At 38.0% G+C, this 25,052-nt stretch overlaps 1 protein-coding gene across 7 annotated transcripts in view; it reads right to left on the bottom strand.

Annotated features, from left to right (window-relative positions):
* Positions 1–25,052, bottom strand: part of VPS13D (vacuolar protein sorting 13 homolog D) — a 354,551-nt gene that overhangs the window by 259,445 nt on the left and 70,054 nt on the right. For all 7 annotated transcript variants that reach the window (XM_077151248.1, XM_077151249.1, XM_077151246.1 and 4 more), the window contains 2 exons: positions 12,000–12,182; positions 7,459–7,690 (listed from right to left, as the gene is read on the bottom strand). In XM_077151248.1, the coding sequence (XP_077007363.1) occupies positions 7,459–7,690; positions 12,000–12,182 (415 nt within the window). The remainder of the gene's footprint in view (positions 1–7,458; positions 7,691–11,999; positions 12,183–25,052) is intronic.

The raw sequence follows: 25,052 nt of genomic DNA on the forward strand, positions 1-25,052 counted from the left end.
TTAAGAAAATGGGATCCAGAAAAGGCTGGAATGACAAACCCAAAAAGCCAAAGAAAGCTCCTCGTGTCTTTGAAAACTGTTTAGAACTGCCTGCTTCCCCATTATCCACTACCTAGCACCATGTTGAAGAGCAATGTCTAGTAGTCTCCATAATGGCACCAAGACCTCCCTATATGATGTTCCCCATTCTTGGAACTTCCTGTTTGTTTCCCCTTCACACCCAGCACAAATTCCCTCAGTGCCTCATTATTGTACTGAAACACCAACTGAGCCCAAAATATTTATGACTCAAAACAACTTATCATCAATCTCTCCCAATAATATTCATCAGGGGCTTCATGTAGAGACGATGTTACCCAAAGACTTACAGGTTTTTTCCAGCAGCAACATTCTTTTGCCAAACAATTATTAGTGTAATCACTTTCTCCACCATTGATCTAATCCAGACCTCCTTATTCTTGCCTAGAACACCAAAGACCTCCAAGAGGTCTACTTAATACTATTTTGACCCTCACAAATCCATTCTTCCCATAAAAAAAACTGAGTAATCCTTAGAAAAATTAATCAGACTATAACTTTCCCTTACTTTATATACTTAAATGGCTATTTTTAATCCAAAATTCTTTTGGCGAAGCCCCTCAAAATCCCTCCAAGGCCCTGTATAAGCCCCCTGCCTAACTTTCTAACTTCATCTCAAGCTCTTCTCACCCTTGCTCATCAAGCCTCAGACTCACTAGCCTTTCATTCTGCACAAATGTAAAGCTGTCACTGCCTGGCCAGTTTTACCTCGCCTCTCATTTCAATTTAAACTGAGTCCTTCCTAGTTCTTTTATATTACTGCATTCCACCCTTTCCTTTATAACATTTATCATAATCTAGAATTCAATAGATATGTTTATACCATTTTTTTTCAATAGTCTATAAGTTCATGGTGGAAGGAACCTTGTCTAACATTGCACGTTAATATACCAGGGGAAATGTATTACAACAACTAGAATAACTGGCATTAAGCAGGCACCGAATAAACAGTTCTTGACTAGTTGACTGGATTAATGAATATGTGAAACAGATCTAAGTGGAGCTGATCTGGTAGAAGGGTTTATGGAATAGGGATAAAGGGCCTAAGAGACTCCCTAACATACCATCATAGAATCCTAGGGATGTACAGAAATAATCTGAAAATCACTACCTTAATCCAAGGCAATCGGTAATGGCAGAATCCTAGAAACAAGTTAACAAATTCATAGTAGAAATGTTGTTAGGAGCGAGATCTTTCTAAGAAACATCCCAAATTACTTCTTACATGCATCTACCTATATGCAAGGCTGACCTTATTCCTCATCATTGTAATTAAAACAGTAACATCAGGTAACATTTACCACGTGACACCGTGTATACCCTATCAATGCTTTAAATGCTTTATGTATACAGATTGGAAGGCAATTATCATGTGGGTTAATAATTCAGTTCTGGAATCAGGCTGCCTAAGTTCATCTAAGTCTACCATTTACATGACCCTAAGCAAGTTAAATAACTTAATTTTTCTAAGCCCTTGTTACCTCATCTGTAAAACAGGTATAAAAATAAAATTTTGTAGGGCATGTTGTAAGGATAAAGTAATTTACATTAAGAGTTTACCATAATGTCTGGCATGTAATAATTGTTCAACCACCATAATGATGATGGTGATAATGATCTCATTTAATCCTCCACATATTCATAAGCCACTTCCCTGTCACTTCTGGGACCATGAGGTTCTGCGGGGGTTAATTATTTTTTGGCTCTATCTAACAAAAGACATTCAGCAGCCCCTCAGTGTAGTTCATGGCCCAACAAGTCCAGCCACATTACACTGAGTCTCTAGCCCTCTCTTAGCTCCTCAGAGCAGCACCTCACTTACCCAATATATCTCCAATCCAGAACACATTCAAAAACAGAAACACCAAAATTAGGCTTGCCTTTGGAAAGCTAATTCTTAAATTCTAGAGAAGAGCACCAATAACTTAATGTTTCAGGTCTTTTAAAAACTGTTACTTAAGTATTTCTGTTGGTACCAAATTTACATTAGTATTTTGAAGAAGTTTTACTTTGCACAATTTTTGTCTACATTATGACTTGTAAAGATGTGTGTAAGGATGCAGGAGTTGCTCTAGTTACACTATCACCATCTGGTGGTAACTATCTTGAACTACAAGAAAAAAGTTCAAATGGACAATGTATAATTTCTTTATTTACACTATCTTACTAATTTAGCCCTACTTCAGAAATCATTCAATGCTAAATCTACATTCTAAGACAGTTAAGCTTTCTAAGAAATATCAAAATCAGATTATCATGGAGGTCGGGGTCAAGATGGCGGCTTAGCAAGGTGTGGGATTGAGTTCACCCTCCAGAGCAGCTAGTAAAATAGCCAGGAACAGTACAGAACAACTGCTGGGACCATGTCAGTGACCTGACACACAGTGTACCCTAGTCTGGACAAGCTGGACCAGCTGCGAGCCCCCCAGAACCGTAAGTCCCCCAAGCCGTGGTGGCCAGCACCCCTCCCCCACAGGCTGCTTCCAGAGGGGAAAGGAAAGGGATTTTACCAGCAGCAGGGGCTGAGCTCAACCAAGCTCCAACTGTGACATTAATTAACAAATTCTGACTACTAAAAATAGGCCCCCAGTTCAGTTGAACCTCGAACAAAACCTGACATTGTTGGTTCTTTCCCTGGTGCAGATAAGGCAGGGCTGATGGAAGAAGAAAAAAGAAAGAAAAAACAAAGCAGAGGTTTTTTTGGATTGGATAGCACATAATATTTGAAAGGGTCTGGGTCCTGAAGGAAAGGACAGGGCACATAAGACCTGAAGATACACAAAGCAATGTATCAACTTAAGCTCTTGACTGGCAAACCTGAACAATGGGGATCCTGCTCTGAAAAGGACTTTTCTTTTTCTTTTATTGTGGCTGTGTTTATACGGCTTGACTACTCTTTGGATACAGCTGCAGGGCTTCCCAGGCTCCAACTGCCCCAGGCATGGGCCAAATTAAGCTTGTTTGAAAGTTTGCCTGGAGCCAGTGCCTTACCCAGGAGAACGGTGGGGCCCAGCTCATGTGGAATGCCTCCCTCAAGGAGTTCAGGCCCCAGCATCTGGAAAAATGAAGCAATTAAAGCCAGCCTACAACCTCTCCTCTGTCTCAACCACGCCCCCAGCAGGGAGAGTCTGCTGAAATTAAAGGTACCACATCACCTTATGCTGGCAGGAGCAGCAGGCATACAAGCACCACATACTGGGCAGGACAGGAAAAACACATAGTCCAGAGGCATCATAGGAAAGTCTTTCAATCTGCTGGGTCTCACCCACAGGAAAAACTGATGCAGGTGACACTTTCCCCCTGAGAGGAGGCCAGTTTGGTCTGGGAAAATCTGGCTGGGGTCTATAATACCTAAGTAGACCTTCCTAAGGGGAAAAAAAAAGGCATCATACAGGCAGGGCAAGAAACAAGAAAACAAGAACTAAAAAATCCTGATCTGTTAAACAAAACTAAGTGAGCGGTCTAGAATAAGCTGAACTGAATGTCAAAGAACAGACAGACAACAAAGTCATCCAGGAGGAAAATTCTAGGTAAAAAAATGAAAACAATCTCCAGAATAAATTAATTAAGGAAATTAAATGCCTAGATACCAGCAAAAGATAATGAATCATACTAGGAAAATTGAAGATGTGGCCCAGTCAAAGGAACAAACCAACAATTCAAATGAGATACAGGAGTTGAAACAATTACATGGAAAATTTCATCAAAAATCAAATCAATGAACTGAGGAAAGATATAAAGAAGGCAAGAAACAAACAAAAAGTAGAAATCAAAAGTCTGAAAAAACAGATCACAGAACTTATGGGAATGAAAGGCACAGTAGAAGACATGAAAAACAATGGGAACCTACAATGTTAGATTTCGAGAAGCAGAAGACAGGATTAGTGAACTGGAGGAGAGAACATCTGAAATCCAAAAAGCAAAAGAAAATATAGGGAAAAGAATGAAAAAATATGAGCAGGGACTCAGGGAACTCAATGTCAATATGAAGCACACGAACATACGTGTTGAGGGTGTCCCAGAAGGAGAAGAGAAGGGAAAAGAAGGAGAAAACTAATGGAGGAAATTATCACTGAAAATTTCCCAACTCTTACGAAACACTTAAAATTACACATCCAAGAAGCACAGCATACCCCAAACTTGAATAAATCCAAATAGGAAGAAGTAAAACTCTCACTGTTTGCAGATGATATGATACTATATGTCGAAAACCCCGAAAAATCCACAGCAAAACTACTAGAGCTAATAAATGAGTACAGCAAAGTAGCAGGTTACAAGATCAACACTCAAAAATCTGCAATGTTTCTATACACTAGCAATGAACAATCTGAGGGGGAAATCAAGAAAAAATTCCATTTACAATTGCAACCAAAAGATTAAAATATTTAGGAATAAATTTAACTAAGGATACAAAGACCTATACAAAGAAAACTATAAGAAATTGCTAAAAGAAACAACAGAAGACCTAAATAAATGGAAGGCCATACTGCGTTCATGGACTGGAAGACTAAATATAGTTAAGATGTCAATTCTACCTAAATTGATTTATAGATTCAATGCAATACCAATTAAAATCCCCAAAACTTACCTTTCAGAAACAGAAAAACTAACAACCAAATTTATCTGGAAGGGCAGGGTGCCCTAAATGGATAAAAATATCCTGAGAAAGAAAAATGAAGTCAGAGGTCTCACACTACCTGACTTTAAGGCATATTATGAAGCTACAGTGGTCAAAACAGCATGGTACGGGCATAAAGATAGATATACTGACCAACAGAACAGAAGAGAGTGCTCAGATATAGACCCTATCATCTATGGACAATTGATCTTTGACAAGGCAGTCAAGCCAACTCACCTGGGACAGAACAGTCTCTTCAATAAATGGTGCCTAGAGAACTGGATATCCATATGCAAAAGAATGAAAGAAGACCCATATCTCACACCCTACACAAAAATCAACTTAAAACGAATCAAAGACCTAAATATTAGATCTAAGACCATAAAATTTCTAGAAGAAAATGTAGGGAAATATCTTACAAATCTTATAATAGGAGGCGGTTTCCTAGATCTTACACCCAAAGTACAACCATTGAAGATATAAATAAATAAATGGGAACTCCTCGAAATTAAACACTTTCTGTGCATCAAAGAACTTCGTCAAGAAAGTAAAAAGACAGCCTACACAATGGGAGACAATATTTGGAAATGATATATCAGATAAAGGTCTAGTATCCAGAATATATAGAGATTGTTCAACTCAACAACAAAAAGACAGACAACCCAATTATAAAATGGGCAAAAGACATGAGCAGACACTTCTCAGAAGAGGAGATACAAATGGCTAAAAGGCACATGAAAAGATGCTCAACTTCCCTGGCTATTAGGGAAATGCAAATCAAAACCACAATGAGTTATCATCTCACACCCACCAGAATGGCCAGTATCAATAAAACAGAAAATGGCAAGTGCTGGAGAGGATGTGGAGAAAGAGGCACACTTATCCACTGTTGGTGGGAATGTCAAACAGCATAACCACTGTGGAAGGCAGTCTGGCAGTTCCTTAGGAAGCTAAGTATAGAACTGTCATTTGATCCGGGAATATCATTGTTAGGTATCTACTCAGAGGACATGAGGGCAAGGACACAAACGGACATTTGCACACGCATGTTTATAGTGACATTATTTACAATTGCTAAGAGATGGCATCAGCCCAAATGTCCATCAACAGATGAGTGGCTAAACAAGCTGTGGTATATACATACAATGGAATATTATGTAGCTGTAAGACTGAATAAAGTTATATGAAATATATAACCACATGGATGGATCTTAAGGAAATTATGCAGAGTGAGATTAGCCAGAAACAAAAGGATAAATACTGTTTGGTTTCATTGATATGAACTAACATTAGCGAATGAACGTGGAGAATTTCAGTTAAGAACAGAGACCAACAGGAGATAGAAATAGGATATTGGGTAATTGGGTAATTGGAGCTGGAGGGATACAGATTGTGCAACAGGACTGATTATAAAAATTCAGAAATGAATAGCACAATATTACCTAACTGTAATACAATAATTTTAGTATACTGAATGAAGCTGAATGTGAGAATGATAGAGGGAGGAGGCCTGGGGGCACAAATGAAACTGAAAGGAAAGATAGATGATAAAGACTGAGATGGTATAAATTAGGAAGGCCTAGAGTATATAATGACAGTGACTAAACGTAAAAATCAAAAAATGTTTTTGCATGAAGAAGCATAAAGGAATGTCAATACTGCAAGGTGCTGAAAACAGATGGTAGTTAATATTTTAAAACTTTAACTTATGTGTGAAGACTAACGCAAAAAAATGTTTATTTGGGACAAAATTTATATCTTGACTAGTGCATTTCCTAATATAACTTATGTGGACAGCTTAATTAAACACCATAAGTACATGGAACCTTGAATAGGGCATGAGATTTTGTAGGTTTGTCCAGAGTGATGCCCTGATAAATCCCAGAGTGATTTGAACAGTGAATAAAAAAGTATTTGCAAAGTCCCCTTGGGCAAATGGTGATAAAGGGGGAAAATTCAACTTCTCCATTTGGAGAATTCCTGATATTCTCACAAGCAGTGGAGACAAGTAAAGCAATAGGCCAAGCCCTCAATCTTGGGGTTTCTTCATATGAAACTTATCTCCACAAGGGACTGGCTAAGCCTACTCAAAATTAGGCCTAAGAGTCACCCAGAGAACCTCTCGTTACTCAAATGGGGCCTCTCTCTCTCTCAGCCAACACAACAAGCAAACTCACTGCCCTCCCCCTCTCTACGTGGGACATGACTCCCAGGGGTGTAAACCTCTCTGGCAACGTGGGACAGAAATCCTAGAATGGGGTGGGACTCAGCATCAAGGGATTGAGAAAACCTTCTCAATCAAAAGGGGGAAGAGAGAAATGAGACAAAATAAAGTGTCAATGGTTGAGAGATTCCAAACAGAGTTGAGAGGTTATCCTGGAGGTTATTCTTACACATTATATAGATATCCTTTTTAGTTAAGGTATAATGGAGAGGCTGGAGGGAAGTGACTGAGATTGCAGAGCTGTGTTCCAGTAGCCACGTTTCTTGAAGATGATTGTATAATGATATAGTTTTCGCAATGTGACTGTGTGAATGTGAAAGCCTCGTGTCTGATGCTCCTTTTATGTACCTTATGGACAGATGAGTAAAACATACAGATTAAAAATAAATAAATAATGGGGGGGAATAATCAGATTATCACTAAAGAAATGCTGGCTCTTTATCAGCACTTAGTTATACATACTCTTTCCCCTTACATTCTGGGAACAATCTCATTAATTTTCCCAGCCTTATTACACAGCTCTTTTCTCTGCTTTTACCTGGACTACAGGAAACTTGGCCAACAGATGGTGTGGCTTGCTGCTCTTGCTGCTTGATTAAGCGCAAGTCTGTACTAGGCAGAGACTCATTCTTCAGGCAACCTAGACTCATTCCAACAGGAGGCATCATGAATAGACCTTCAGAATGGGTTCCCCTGGGGTCTTCAGTGCTAGTCATTTTCCTCATACTGTGTTTAGGAGTACCAACTGGAGAAGCTGGAGGAACACATTCCTGGGAAGAAACAAAGAACATTAGATTGCAGGAGGGGTGGTATATCCTTAATATCCCAGAAGTCCCAGTCCTTACAATCTTCTATCAGTCTCCCAGACCCCATACACAAAAAGGTAGCAAGGTCATGACATTTATTGTAACAGGAATTTATTCACAAAGATACTATATATAACTCAACACCTGTTAAACCTCTAAGGAGTTTTCAGGAAGATATCATCTTTAAACTCAAGAGCAAATCTCAAGATCCGAATTGCTTCAGGTGATTTAATCTAAGTCAAATGCAAAAACAGTAAATCTCTCAGCCATATGATATACTGCTGCTTTTTGAGGTGGGAGTAGGGCAATCATCTTTCTAAGAAAATGCACTGAATGGCAGTATGGTTCCAAAGGGATCAGGTCACGGCAATGTGCATATACGTTCTAGAACTCTTCCCTCATAGATTTACACTTCTCATCTCTCTACGTATAGAAATGAAAATAAAATGGGAAATTAGTCATTCCTATTCTGTTTCTGCTCAAGAACATAAAAATTAAGACAGGCTAATATAGAGGAAAATAATAGTCTGTAACTCAATAAAAAATACTGCACACTTCCACCTTTCTTACATACCTAGTACCTACATTCACTTTATTGCTAACAGGGATAAATCTACTTCACCAGAATGATTTAATAACTAACTTTTTAAACTTCCCATGGTTTCTTCACCTAAGTCCCAGAGCTATACACTTCTGTACAGTGTCTGTATCAACAGTTTGTTCTCACCTATCCAATCTCATGTGCCAGCTGGGAGGAGGGGAAGAATGGTTCTCTCTCTAGTGGCTGCCTTGTATGTTTATTCCTCTCTGCTTATTAAAGGAGATGATAATATTACTCTCCTTACAGATATCTTGAATAGCAATTACAAGTAACAGTAAAAGAAACCAGTTCTTACTTTCTGTAAAGATTTTTTTTAAAGCAAATTAGTAAGCAAAGGCTTTTATTTTTAAGTATGTCAAAATAAAAACCTTCCCTATTGTTTAGTTTATTTAAACCCTGGACAGAATCTGTTGCTCTTTTAATCTGATTCACTTTTACATCCCCTCTGTATTTGGTTTAAATAAATCAATGGCTTGAGGAGATTAACCCAAAGCTTTCAAAGGAATCTGACTCAGAAATTGTGGTTTAAGCACAAATCAGGGTTGAGAAAATTGAAAGGAAAGAACATGTAAAAAATTCAAACCTGCGCCCATTAAAACATGGATTTATGTAAAACAATTCCAAACACACAGGAGTCATGGAACTCGGGTAAATAACCCCTCTGCAAGCTTTGATTTCAGGATTATTTCCTGTTCTTTAACCACAGGAATGCATATTAAACAGACTTCACACGTGCAAATATATTAAAAAGCAAATGTAAATGCAAAGTGATCTTTGGTGAAGAAGAAAATTAATTGTTCACTTCCAACAGGCCTAAATCAATGAGGTCTGACTGTATATGTGGAAAGACAAGTTTTAGGTATGTTTATTTGAGTTATAAATACTTTAAAAGCAACACACTCCAAACAGTCCTTATGGAATTCTACAGAACAACCACTGGTATGTAGCAAGATCATTTTTCTAGGATTTAAGGAAATAAAATAAGATGGCAAAGAAAGAAAGTAGCTCTTAGAGCTCAAAAAAAAAAAAAAGGAAATTGTTTTTTTTGTTTTTTTTGTTTTTTCCACATGGGCAGGCACCGGGAAACGAAGGGGTCTCCAGCATAGAAGGCGAGAAGTCTGCCTGCTGAGCAACTGTGGCCCAGGAAATTGTTTTTAATGGTCCTTAAAAAGGACTTCTCAATATCAGAGGGAAATAATTCACAAAAAACTGTGAAAGCAGGCTACCCCAAATAATGAAATATTTTAAAGAGTTAGTTTTTGTATTTTCTTTTTTAAGCATGTGAACGTGAATTGACTGCTGAATCCCATAAGGTTTTTGAGAATAACCAGGGGGCAAAAAAGCATATACCTTAAAGATAAAGCGATCATTGTAGGCACTGCCACTTAAAATCAAATCCTCAAAAGCAAATACAGGGAAACTTTGTCATTAAAATGCTGCAAACCATGCGCTGTTAGCGCTGTTATCCGGTTTACTTAACCAAACAAAAACCCTTTTGCAAAAACTTCTTTAAATAGTTTGGCAATTCTTCCTTAGAGGCTAACTTCAGAGTCAGCCCAGGAGCACACTATAAACGTATCTAATATAGAAGGCCAATCCTTTATTTTGTAGGAAGGGTAGAGCAACACAAAGAGTATTATCCAGCTTGATCACCCAGATCTGCCTCTAATTAATCGATTCCTTAAAAAATGTAGTCTGGTCACATAACAAAGATTTATCGAAAACAAATATACTGTAAAGAATTTACTCTGAGCTCTAACGCCAGTTTCCAAAGAGGAATTTAACTCTCCTTTTGACAGTAATAGCAGCAGAGCTGGAACACTGATGAGGTGGAATATTGTTCTGAGGTGACAATGGGGACAATGCTCATGTACAAACACAAGTGTGGATACATTTCTTAAATATCTAGGCATGTTACTTATAAATACCTCATTCTAGAAGAAACTGAACAAGAAAATTCTGAAGCAGTTACCAGTCTTTTTTTTCCCAAATAGATCTTTCTTTTATGTTCTTTAAGATTCTAGTCAGTAAACAGCAAAATAGTTACCTCTCAACTAAAAAAATAGAGATTTTTATTGTTCCCTACTCAGCCTACTGTGAAAGACCAATGGTGGTTGATTTTATGTGTACTTGTCTTATGAAGTATACCTAAGAGGAAGCCTGCTCTTCTTTATCAAAGCATCCCCTGATAATAAGGCCTGTTACTTCAACAGGAAGGCGCAAATCCGATCGTGAAGGATTTCTACAGAATAAGCCACAAGGCAAATGAGCAAATTCTCAATCATCAGCTCCCTGTCTGAAGGTATATCAATGAGGTGTGCCTGAACCCGGACATGCTCTTCCTTCTGCACTGCAAATCAATGCTTTTGTGGTTTCACCCTCAGCTACTGGCAACTGATCCCTAAATCTGCTTTATCTGAACGGCTATACGTGAGGTGATACACAGACAATCCACTCTCTAACCCTTTACCCAAACACCTAATCTAGGTCCTGAGCCTAAGATTATAAAAGTATAGTCATATGGTTCTCACATCTTGTCTTTACTCTTCTCCTTACTCCATCCACTTTCATTCACCGAACCAAACATTTTTGGTTCAGGAAAGTTATGCTGGTAACAGTGAATAAATAGATGAGTGACAAATACAGCAAAAGAAGAAATATATGGAAAGAGTACCTTTCAAAACAATAATACTATATAAGTCTCAGGGTTGCCAACAAATTTGGCGTCTTTTCCATTACTCTTCAAACCTAACTGAGGTCCTTGGTAAAGTCCTAGTGACAACAACCATACTAGTCTCTATCTTTCATTTTCTTCTCCCTCAACACCTAGAAAGACAAACAATAACTGCTCAAATTTGTTTCTGTTTTTGTTTTCCATAATAAGCTTTGGAGTTCATCTACCTAACTACTTTAATGAACTCACTTTCACACCCTTCAGAAAAAGTAACAGTGAAAGCTACTGAGGAAAGGTTAAGAAGACTAACGCCAGGACTAGCCTTCACCAATCCACTTTCCTCCATGAACCTAACCCTAACACTGAGGGTCCTAGATTTCCTAAATGTAAAATGATTCTCCTGATTACCTCTGAATATTTTTGTAAAAAAATAAATAGGTGGGGGACGGTGGTGCAGTGGCAAAGTTCTGGCCTGCCATGCCGGAGACCAGGGTTCAATTCCCAGTGCCTGCCCATGTAAAAAAATAAAATGTCTTAGAGAGCAGGGTTCGATTTCCAGTGCATGCCCATGCAAAAAATAAATAAATAAACAGATGTCAAAGCAATTTTAAACTACATAAGATTTTATTATTACTATTGAGATAGTTTAAAATAGTTAAAGCCAAATCACATCCTCTGGGAAAACACCACAATAGAGTAAAAAGTTGATATTATAAGGTCAACCTGTGAGGAAAGCATTATAGAAGATGGAAAGATTTGCTTCCATAGGCTTGTTTGCTAAAATCAATTACCATACACAGTTAGAAAGGGTTATAATTTACACAAACGCAACTAAAAGGCTAATTGAAAAATCAATAAAATATCAATAAGAAATTCTGTAAGCCATATATACTACACAAGTGACAGAATTAGGGATGATTTTATGGCAGCATAATAATTTTTCAGTTAATGTTCAAATACTAATTGAATTGAAAAAGGAATGAATACTAATTGCTCACCTTATCTTTTAAGGAAAAGGTCCCAGGAAAGCCAGCAAAGAGAAACCTATTTTTCACTTTCAACTTCCCCAAGTTTGCTACAATCAGATTATTTGATCTGGAACTTTCTGGGATAAGGAGAACAGGAGCACCAGCTTCAATATCCAGGAGAACCCGGGAACAGCGCTGGGCTTGATCTCTCACCTGAAAGAACAAGGAAAATGATTCAGAGCCTCAATTCCCTAAATTTATAATTAAAACCCTCAGGTTCCTGCAAGTTTCATGAACTTACAAAATTATGTGTTCTTAAAAATTACCATTATCTTTAATTATTTATGTGAGTATACACGAGGTATAATCCAAGGCGAAAGGATTCTTCCATTCATCCCTTCAACACTTTCACTGACTACCATTTAGAATTTCATTGTTCATTACTATTTAATAATCAGTAAAGATCAGGAGAAACAGAGTCAAAAAACCAACAACCCAATTAATTATGATCAAGTTGATCCTCATAGCAGATTAGGTTAAGAAAACATAATTTACTACTTAAAATGGTAATGGGAAGCAAAAGGAATAGATGGGACAAATAGAAAACAAATAGCAGGATAGCAGGTGTTACCACAACCATATCAATGATTGCATTAAATGTAAATGAAATAAATGACAATTAAAAGGGAGAGATTGTCACACTGGACAAAAAAAAGTAAAAGTCAACTACATCTTGTCAGTAGGTTAAAAATAAAAGATCCTAAATAGCTAAAAGCATCCTAAAAAAGAAGAATGAAGTGGGGAGGATTAACACGTCCTGATTTTAAAACATATTATAAAGCCACAGTGGTCAAAACAGCATGGTACTGGCACAAAGACAGAAGTACTGACCAATGGAATTGAATCGAGAGTACAGAAATAGAAAACCAAATCTATGGTCAACTGATTGCTGATAAGGCACCCAAATCCTCTGAACTGGGACAAAACAGTCTTTTCAAAAAATGGGCATGGGAGAACTGGATTATCAATAGCCAAAACAATGAAAGAGGACCCTTATCTCATACCCCATACAAAAATTAACTCCAAGTGGATCAAACACCTAAATATAAGAACTAGTACCTTAAATCTTCTAGAAGAAAATGTAGAGGAACATCTTCAAGACCTAGTAATAAGAGGTAGCTTCCTAAACTTTACACCCAAAGCACAAGTAACAAAAGAAAAAATAGACAAACAGGAGCTCATCAAAATCAAATGCTTCTGCACCTCAAAAGACTTTGTCAAAAAGCTGAAGAGGCAGCCAACTCAATGGGAGAAAATATTTGGAAATCACAAATAGAACGAAAGTTTGATATCCTGTATACATAAAGAAATCATACAACTCAACAACAAATGAACAAATAACCCAATTATAAAATGGGCTACAGATATGAATAGGCATTTTTCTGAAGGACAAATACAGATGACTCAAAAGCACATGAAGAGGCGCTCATTTTCATTAGCTATAAGGGAAATGCAGCTCAAGACTAAAAGAAGATACCACCTCACACCAACAAGAACGGCTGCTATTAGGGAGGAGAATGGATAGCTCAGTGGTAGAATTCTCACCTGCATGCTGGGGACCCAGGTCTGATTCCTGGAGCTTGCACATGCCAAAAAAAAAAAAAAGGCTGCTATTAAACAAACAGGAAACTACAAATGTTGGAGAGGATGTAAAGAAACTGGGACACTTATGCACTGTTACTGCTGGTGGTAAACTATGGAATACAGCTTGGCAGTTCCTTAGGAAACTAAGTATTAAGCTTCCCTATGACCCCACAATAGCACTACTTGTATGTGCCCAGAAGACCTGAAAGCAGAAACACAAACAGACATTTGTACACTGATGTTCATAGCAGTATTATTCACAATTCTCAAAAGATGAAAACAATCCAAGTGCCCGTCAGCAGACGAGTGGCTTAACAAAATGTGGTATATACATACGATGGAATATTATGCAGCAGTAAGACAAAATGACATTCTAAAGCACATGACAAGATGGATGTTCTTGAGGACATAATGCTGAGTGAAATAAGCCAGACACAAAGGGATAGATACTGTTTAATTCCACTTTTACGACCATGGTAAAGGTAAAATTCTAGGCTTATAATACAGAATATAGGGGATTTAGAGATACAGAGAAGCTAGAGATGGGTGAACAGTTAGCTAATGAGGTTGAACTCAGATGTAAGAATAAATAGAAGTGATGGCAGTTCACTGGTGGGTCTATAAGTAATATTACCTTATTGAAAGTGAACAAGATTGACAGGGGTTGTATAGACTTGTGTGTCCCACTGACGAATACTATACATATAAATAAGTTCTTGCACGAACTACTTCAAAGGTATGATTCATGTACAAAGAGTATTTAAGTTCAGGGTACGGGGGATAACTGCTATTGCATGATATGGGCTATGTTTAACAGGAAAACATCAACAGTACCACAGCAACAGCAGAGGTAAATAATGGGGGGAGGGACAAGAGTTAAGGGGAGTGTTCTAGTTTGCTAGCTGCTGGAATGCAATTATACCAGAAACCAAATGGCTTTTTAAAAGGGGAATTTAATAAATTGCTAGTTTACAGTTCTAAGGCCAAGACAACATCCCTATTAAAACACGTCTATAGAAATGTTCAAACAAAGGCATCCAGACAAAGATACCTTGGTTCAAGAAAGCCAACGAAGTTCAAGGTTTCTCTCTCAAGTGAGAAGGCACATGGTGAACACAGTCAGGGCTTCTCTCTCAACCGGAAGGGCACATGGCAAACATGGTATCATCATCTGCTAGCTTTCTCTTCTCACTTCCAGTTTCATGAAGTTCCCCGGGAGGCATTTTCCTTCTTCATCTCCAAAGGTCGCTAGCTTATGGACTCTCTGCTTTGTGGAGCTGCAGCAATCTCTGGTCTCTCCAAATCTCTTTCATTCTCCAAAATATTTCCTTTTATAGGACTTCAGAAACTAATCAAGACCCACCCAAGTGGATGGAGACATGCCTCCAGCTAATCCAGTTTAAGAACCACTCTTGATTAAATCACACATCAGGGGAGATGATCTAATTACAGCTTCAGGCATGCAGTACTGAAGAGGGATTAAAAGAAATGGTTGTCTTTACAAAATGGGATTAGGATTAAAACATAGCTTTTCTAGGGTACATACATCCTTTCAAACTGGCACAGGGATGTTTAGATTTCCTATTTGGTGAGGCTGTGTTTATTGGTTATCTTTCTCTAGGGAACAAAGAAATTATCTAAAATTGAGAGTGTTGATGGACTATGAACTTTGAACATTATACATGATGCCTAAAGAAAGAAGGTTTCTAAATGATGCACTGATTGAGAAGTATATTGGTAATCGATGGTGTACACATATGATCGAATACTGTGCTGCTACAAAAAGGAACAAAGTTTTGAAGCACGTATCACTGTGAATGAACCTGTGGGACATTTGGTGAGGCAAAATAAGCCAGAAACAAAAGAGCAAATTGTATGGTCTCCTTTAGAAAATGCTTATAAGAAAACAGGGGCCTAGATTGTAAGCTCTTACAGCAGTCACATTTAGTCCAGAAGTGGTAATTGCTATTTCTGGATTTTGGGAGGCTGTTTTGAGAGGCTGTTAATGTATAATCTGGTATTTAGAGATAAGAATGAAGCTGATCAGGTCAGGATTAAGGTAATTCAGAACATAGGGGTAAGAAAGACATTGTCTATATTTTAAAACCTTACCTACTGTTCTAGTTTGCTAGCTGCCAGAATGCAATATACCAGAATCAGAATGGCTTTTAAAAAGGGGAATTTAATAAGTTGCTAGTTTACAGTTCTAAGGTCGAGAAAATGTTCCAGTTAAAAGTCTACAGAAATGTCCAATCTAAGGCATCCAGGGAAAGACACCTTCGTTCAAGAAGGCTGATGAAGTTCAGGGTTTCTCTCTCAAAAGGAAGGGCACATGGTGAACACAATCGGAGTTTCTCTCTCATCTGGAAAGGCACATGGTGAACACGATCAGGGTTTCTCTCTCATCTGGAAGTGCACATGGAGAGCATGGCATCATTTGCTAGCTTCTCCTGGCTTCCTGTTTCATGAAGCAACAATTAGTTGTAGAACAGATTTCACAGTTCCATATGGGTTACATTTCCACAATTTTAGATTTTTACTTCTAGCTGATCTAAGATACTGCCGACTAAAAGAATAAAAATACAGTGATTCAGCATTCATACTCATCTGTTAAACTCTACCTTCTCTGTAAAACTCCACCATCATTTTTTATCTTTCTCCCACTCTTAAGTGGTAGTGGCATTTTCCTTCTTCATCTCCAAAGGTGGACTCTGCTTCTCGTGGCTATGTCGTTCTGCTCTGCTCACTCTGAATCTCACATTCTCCAAAATGTTTCCTCTTTTATAGGACTTCAGAAACTAATCAAGATCCACCCATATGGGTGGAGACATGTCATCACCTAATCCAGCTTAACAACCACTCTTGACTAAATCACATCATCCAGGGAGATGATCTGATTACAGTTTCAACGTACAGTACTGAATGGGGAATGGGATTTTGATTAAAACATGGCTTTTCTAGGAGACATACATCCTTTCAAACCAGCACCCCTACTCTTTGAGAGCAAAGGAAGAAAGGTTTATTTTGACTGGAAACCAAATTTTCTGTAGCACACAATCTAACTCAACTTGTCTGGATAGCTCATTTAAACAATCGAAACACAGGGTGCCCCGAATAAGAATGAAGTCCTTTATCCTGTATGGCTTAATGCAATGCCTGGATACCTCCTAGAATATATTAAGCAGGTAATCAAAAAGCATTGGCAAAGTCCTTTGAGGAATGGGAGAAAAAAATATGGAACTATTAAAATTTACCACTGGAGAAACCCCAGATACTTTGTTAAACATCAGGGACACTCAAACTGACAGGCCAAGACCTCGATCTTGAGGCTTGCTCTCACGAAGCTTATGTATGTAGTGGAAAAGCTTATAAGGTTACTTCTGGAAGACCTCTTTTATTGCTCAGATGTGGCTTCTCTCTTTCTAAGCCCAACTCTGCAAGTGAAATCATTGCCCTTCCCACTATGTGGGACATGACATCCAGGGGTGAAAGCTTCCCTGGCAGCATGGGAGATGACTCCCAGGGATGAGCCTAGCCCCGGCACCATGGGATCACAATGTCATCCTGACCAAAAGGGGGAAAAATGTGTAATAAGGTATCAGTGGATGAAAGAATTCAAATAGAATCAAGAGGTAACTCTGGAGGTCACTCTTATGCAAGCTTCAGTTAGACATTGCTCCCTTGCATAGCTTGCCAAACCCCAATCAAAACAATTCCTGCCAATCCTAAAGAATACCTAGGGTTTTATACAAAGTTCTACAAAGGTTCCATGCACTAGGGTAACTTTCCAGAGACCTATAACCTCCAGATTGGTTCCTGGACCAGATAAGTCCTGAAATGCAGAGGGATCAGCCTCTACAGAACATCAAGCAGATCTATCCCCCTATCACATATTACTGACAGCTCCTATCAACATGAAAAAGTTAGAACTACCACTTAAGAGTGGGAGAAAGATAAAAAATGATGGTGGAGTTTTACAGAGAAGGTAGAGTTTAACAGATGAGTATGAATGCTGAATCACTGTATTTTTATTCTTTTAGTCGGCAGTATCTTAGATCAGCTAGAAGTAAAAATCTAAAATTGTGGAAATGTAACCCATATGGAACTGTGAAATCTGTTCTACAACTAATTGTTGCAAAGTGTTTTGAAATTTATTGCTTTTTTTGTATATATGTATTTTTCATAAAAAAAAGAAAAAAGTCAATTGTGATGATAAATGCACAGGTATATGGAAAAAAATAAAAGGACTGAATGACAATAAACTACCATTTTGGAGAAAAAAAAGAAATTATCTATACTTCATAAGGAATTATAAGGATGTGGGGTGGCTATAAATTGAAAGAAAGATATTTATCAAAGAGCAGAAAGATTAGTGGCTATCACTTCATAACTTAAAGTGTCTTTAATAGCTACAAGAAAAAAAAATTGCAGCTACAAGTCAAAAGCAGACAGTACACCTCCCATCAGTTCACACCATGAGAAAGGAATTTAAATTTCGAACAAATATCTTCTTAATCTTATCAGAAAAAAAAAAGTAGATCTTTAACTCTCTCTGGAAATCTAAGTAATTCAAATAGCTGGGATTAAAGGTTCTTGAGGAGATGAGCTTTGTTTCAAAGCCCTCTGAACACTTAGCAATGTTCAAAATAGAAAGACACTCCTTTAAACTACTTGTCTTATAAAATCTAATAAAGTAAAACTTAAAAAGACTTATTGATTTAATCTCCTCTTCCCCAGTAAGTTCCCACCTACTCAGTAAGGTACGAGTATCTATTTCCTAACCTAAGTGGTTCATCACAAAAACTTACTACTGTTTAAGCCACATATGTAAAAATAATTGTTTTAAATCTACGCAACAATTCTAACAGACAACACTTGGTAAAGCTGCATTTAGTCACAAAAATGTTCAGAGCTTTGATTACACAATATCATTTATAGGCATTAATCCTAAAAAAAATTCAAAAAATGGGAAAAAAACTGTTCAGAAAGATGTTCATGGAAGCATTACTCATATCATAGTAGTGAAAAAGTAAGCAATTTAATTGTTAAAAAATAAGGAAGTAGTTAAATAAACAAATTTGACGGAACATTATATAGTTATTAAATAGCTTTGCATTGTGAAAAAATGCAAAGATGGAACAAGCACATAAAAAAAGGTTAAGAAAAAAAGTTGGATTCCAAAAATGAATACATAAAATTAACACACTTTACTGTTTGTATACTATTTCTCAAATTAAAATGTTTTTTCAAAGTATATGTAGAACATGGGCGGTACAAAGGTGGCTCAGTGACAGAATTCTCACCTGCCATGTCAGAGACCTAGGTTCACTTCCTGGTGCCTGCCCATGCCAAAAAAATTTTTAAATAAAAAAATAAGTAAAGTCTGTGTAGAGTATAAATGTAACACATTTTATACCCAGTAATGAGCCAAAAATAAAAAGTTTGACAATACAAATGTTGACAAGGATATGAATTAAAAGGAAGACTTACACATTACTGATGGGATAATATAATTGAGACCACCACTCTGGAAAACAACCTTGCATTTTCTTCTAAGATAAATATTTGCATAGCCTATAACCCAATACTTCCAATCCCAGGTATAGTTCAGAAACTCTTACACACGGGCCTCAAGAGATACATACCAGAATGTGCACAGCAATACAGTTCACAATAGCAAAAGACTGCAAACAAACCAAACGCTCAACAGGAAAACAAACCTTATTTAAACAATGAAATATAATAGTAAAAATAAATGAAATGTAACCACATAACAACATGAACATTGTTCACTTACCAACATACTAAGAAAAAATAAGTCACAGAACATCAAATACAGAGTAACACCATTTTTATTAAGATGAAAACAAAGAATATATTGTATAGGAACTTTCTTGAAATTTTAAATGGAGTAATAAACCCCAAATCAGGACAGTGGTTACCTGAGGAGCTGGCAGTGAAATAAAGCACAGCAGGAATACAGAGACAGGCAGCAGCTGACAGCCTTTTTTTTTTTTCTTGCATGGGCAGGCACCAGAAATCGAACCCAGGTCTCCAGCTTGGCAAGCAAGAACTCTGCCTGCTGAGTCACTGTGGCCTGCCTGAGAGTATTCTGATCCTTAGGTTTGGTATTGGGTTTATGGATGTTCATTTCACAATTATACTTTGTAACTTACATACATCAATAGATATCTTTGATACGTATAAACATTAAACTCATAAAAAAGTTTTCAAACACGGTAAAAAAGATTATATACTCCATGATAATAAACACAGAAAAATGTATGGGGGTGAGGTAGAGAGTGCCAAGATGGCCGCTTAGCGAGGTATGGGATTTAGTTCATCCTCCAGAACAGCTACTAAGTAACCAGGAACAGTACAGAACAGTACACTGTGTGCTGGGGCCACATCAGTGACTGGACACACAGCATACCCCAGATTGGACCAGCTGGACTGGTTGTGAGCCTCCCCAGAACCGTGAGTTCCCCAAGCCGTGGCAGCACCCCTCCTCCACAGGCTGCTTCCCAGAGGGCAAAGGAAAGAGACTTTACCAGCAGCAAGGGCTGAGCGCAACCAAGCTCCAACTGCGGAATTAATTCACAAATTCTGACTACTAAACATAGGACCCCAGCTCAGCTGAACCTGGTCAAAGGGGAGGTTGCTGATTTTTACCCCAGCTCTGAGGGTGCAGGGCTGATGGAAAAAGAAAAAAAGAAAAAAAAAAGAAACAGAGGTTTTTTGGATTGGATAGCACATAATACTTGAAGGGGTCTGGGCCCTGAAGGAAAGGAGGGGGCACACAGGATCTGAAGTTACACAAAGCAACATACCAATTTATGCTCTTGATTGGCAAACATGAGGAAGGGGAGTCCTGCTCTGTTCTAGTTTGCTAGCTGCCAGAATGCAACACACAAGAGAGGGATTGGCTTTTAATAAAAGGGGATTTTATTTTGTTGGTTCTTCAGAGGAAAGGCAGCTAACTTTCCACTGAGGTTCTTTCTTATGTGGAAGGCACAGGATGGTCTCTGCTGGTCTTCTCTCCAGGCCCCTGGGTTCCAACAACTTTCCCCCGGGGTAACTTCTTTCTGCATCTCCAAAGGCTTAGGATGAGCTGCAAATGCTGAGATGAGGAATGCTTAGCCGTGCTACATTGCGATCTCTCATTTAAGCACCAGCCAATTAAGTCAAACGTCACTCATTGCAGCAGACACGCCTCCTAGCCAACTGCAGATGTAATTAGCAACAGATGAGGTTCACGTACCGTTGGCTTATGTCCGCAGCAACAAGACTAGGTATGCTAACCTGGCCAAGTTGACAACTGAAACTAACTAACACATGCTCCGAGGAGGATTTTTCTCTTTGTTTTTCGTGGCTGTGTTTCTACAAAGGCTGGACTGCCTTTGGGTACAGCGGCAGGATTTCCCAGGCTGCAACTGCCCCAGGCATAGGCAGAAACAAGCTGCATGGAGAGCTTGTCTGGAGGCTGTGCCTTCCCCAGGGGAACAGTGTGGTACAGTTCAGGGAGATTCCCTCCCTCAAGGAATTCAAACCCCAGGGTCTGGAAAAGGGAAACCATTAAAGCCAGCCTACAACCTCTCCTCTGTCTCCACCATGCCCCCAGCAGTGAGAGTCTGCCGAAGTTAAACGTACCACATCACCTTATGCTGGTGGAACCTGCAGGCAGACAAGTGCCACATACTGGGCAGGATAAGAAAAACAGAGTCCAGAGACTTCACAGGAAAGTCTTTCAACCTGCTGGGTCTCACCCTCAGGAAAAACTGACGCAGGTGACTCTTTCCTCCTGACAGGAGGCAAGTTTGGTGTGGGAAAATCTGGCTGGGGTCTATAATACCTCAGTAGATCCTCCGAAGGGTGGGGGGAAAAGGCACCATACAGGCAGGGCAAGAAACAAGAAAACAAGAACTGAAAAATCCTGATCTGTTAAACAAAACTTAAGCTAGTGGTCCAAAATAAGCTGAACTGAATGTCAAACAACAGATAGACAACAAAGTCACCCAGCAAGAAAATCCTAGGTAAAAGAAGTGAAAACAATCTCCAGAATAAACTAATTAAGGTAATTAAATGCCTAGACGCCAGCAAAAAAATAACGAATCACAATAGGAAAAGTGAAAATATGACCCAGTCAAAGGAACAAATCAACAATTCATATGAGATACAGGAGTTGAAACAATTGATTCAGAATGTTCAAACGGACATGGAAAACCTCATCAAAAACCAAATCAATGAATTGAGGGAGGATATAAAGAAGGCAAGGAATGAACAAAAAGAAGAAATCAAAAGTCTGAAAAAGGAAATCATGGAACGTATGGGAATGAAAGGCACAGTAGAAGAGACGAAAAAAGCAATGGACACCTACAATGTTGGATTTCAAGAGGCAGAAGATCAGATTAGTGAACTGGAGGATGGAACATCTGAAATGTGACAAGCAAAAGAAAATATAGGGAAAAGAATGGAAAAATATGAGCAGGGACTCAGGGAACTGAATGACAACATGAAGTGTGCAAATATACGTGTTGTGGGTGTCCCAGAAGGAGAAAAGAAGGGAAAAGGAGCAGAAAAATTAATGGAGGAAATTATCACGGAAAATTTCCCAACTCTCATGAAAGACTTAAAAGTACAGATCCAAGAACTGCTACGTACCCCAAACAGAATAGATCCAAACAGAAAAACTCCAAGACACTTACTAATCAGAATGTCAGATGTCAAAGAGAAAGAGAGAGTCTTGAAAGCAGCAAGAAAAAAGAAATCCATCACATACAAGGGAAGCCCAATAAGCCCAATAACTTTCTGCGCTGATTTCTCAGCAGAAACCATGGAGGCGAGAAGGCAGTAGGATGATATATTTAAATTACTAAAAGAGAAAAACTGCCAACCAAGAATTCTATATCCAGCAAAATTGTCCTTCAAAAATAAGGGAGAATTTAAAACATTTTCAGGCAAAAAAAATCACGGAGAGAATTTCTGATAAAGAGACCAGCTCTGCAAGAAATACTAAAGGGAGCACTAGAGGCAGATACAAAAAGACAGGAGAGAGAAGTATGGAGAACAGTGTAGAAATGAAGACTATCACTAAAGATAAAAAGAAGAAAAATTAGATACGACATAAAATCCAAAAGGCAAAATGGTAGAAGAAAGTACTACCCGTACAGTAATAACACAAAATGTTAATGGATTAAACTTCCCAATCAAAAGATACAGACTGGCAGAATGGATTAAAAAACAGGACCTGTCTATATGCTGTCTATAGGAAACACATCTTAGACCCAAGGATAAACATAGGTTGAAAGTGAAAGGTTGGGAAAAGATATTTCATGCAAATAACAATCAGAAAAGAGCAGGAGTAGTTATACTAATATCCAACAAATTAGACTTCAAATGTAAAACAGTTGAAAGAGACAAAGAAGGACACTATGTATTAATAAAAGGAACAATTCAATAAGAAGACATAAAAATCATAAATATTTATGCACCAAGCCAGAATGCTCCAAAATACATGAGGCAAACACTGAAAAGAGAAACAGACACATCTGCCATAATAGTTGGAGACTTCAATTCCCCACTCTCATCAATGGACAGAACATCTAGACAGAGGATCAATAAAGAAACAGAGAATTTGAATAATACAATAAATGAGCTAGACTTAACAGACATTTATAGAACATTACACCCCACAACAGTAGGATACACATTTTTCTCAAGTGCTCATGGATCATTCTCAAGGATAGAACACATGCTGGGTCACAAAGAAAGTCTGAATAAATTTAAAAAGATTGAATTCATACAAAACACTTTCTCAGATCATAAAGGAATGAAGTTGGAAATCAATAATAGGCAGAAGGGCAGAAAATTCACAAATACGTGGAGGCTCAACCACACACTCTTAAACTACCACTGGGTCAAGGAAGAAATTACAAGAGAAATCAGTGAATATCTCAAGGCAAATGAAAATGAAAACACAACATATCAAAATTTATGGGATGCAGCAAAGGCAGTGCTAAGAGGGAAATTTATTGCCCTAAATGCTTATATCAAAAAAGAAGAAAAAGCAAAAATTGAATTGGAAGTGGAATTCACTGTCCACTTGGAAGAACTAGAGAAAGAACAGCAAACTAACCCCAAAGCAAGCAAAAGGAAAAAAATAATGAAGATTAGGGCAGAAATAAATGAAATTGAGAACATTAAAACAATTGAGAAAATCAACAAAACCAGAAGTTAGTTCTATGAGAAAATCAGTAAGATTGATGGACCCTTAGTGAGGTTGACAAAAAGAAGAGAGAGGATGCAAGTAAATAAGATCAGAAATGGAAAAGGAGACATAACCACTGACCCCACAGAAATAAAAGAAGAAATTAAAGGATACTATGAACAACTTTATGCTAATAAATACAACGTAGATAAAGTGGACAACTTCCCAGAAAGGCATGAACAACCAACACTGACTCGAGAAGAAATAGAAGACCTCAACAAAATAATCACAAGTAAAGAAATTGAATCAGTTATTAAGAAGCTCCCCAAAAAGAAAATTTCAGGACCAGATGGCTTCACATGTGAATTCTACCAAACATTCAAGAAATTAGTACCAATCCTGCTCAAACTCTTCAAAAAAATTGAACAGGGAAAGAAGCTACCTCACTCATTCTATAAAGCCAACAACACCCTCATGCCAAAGCCAGACAAAGATGTTACAAAAAAAGAAAACTACAGACCAATCTCTCTAATGAATATAAATGCAAAAATCCTCAGGAAAATTCTAACAAATCAAATCCAGCAGCACAATCAAAGAATTATACCCCATGACCAATCAGGATTCATCCCAGGCATGCAAGGATGGTTCAACATAAGAAAAGGAATTAATGTAATACACCATATCAACAAATCAAAGCAGAAAACCACATGATCATGATCATCTCGATTGATGCAGAAAAGGCATCTGTCAAAATTGAACATCCTTTCCTATTGAAAACACTTCAAAGGACAGGAATAGAAGGGAACTTCCGCAAAATGATAAAGGGAATATATGAAAAACCCACAGCTAACATCATTCTCAATGGGGAAAAACTGAAAACATTCCTCCTATGATCAGGAACAAGACAAGGATGTCCACTATCATGACTGTTATTCAATATTGTGTTGGAAGTTCTAGCCAGAGCAATCAGACAAGAAAAAGAAATACAAGGCATCAAAATTGGAAAGGAAGAAGTAAAATTCTCACTGTTTACAGATGATATGACTGTATGGATCCTCTTTCATTCTTTTGCATATGGATATCCAGTTCTCTAGGCACCACTTATTGAAGAGACTGTTTTGTCCCAGGTGAGTCGGCTCATTAGAGAGATTGGTTTTCGACTATAGGTCAAAAACCCTGAAGAATCCACAGCAAAACTACCGGAGCTAACAAATGACTACAGCAAAGTGGCA

Source organism: Tamandua tetradactyla, chromosome 2 (genome assembly GCF_023851605.1).
Source record: "Tamandua tetradactyla isolate mTamTet1 chromosome 2, mTamTet1.pri, whole genome shotgun sequence".
Classification (NCBI taxonomy): Eukaryota; Metazoa; Chordata; class Mammalia; order Pilosa; family Myrmecophagidae; genus Tamandua; species Tamandua tetradactyla.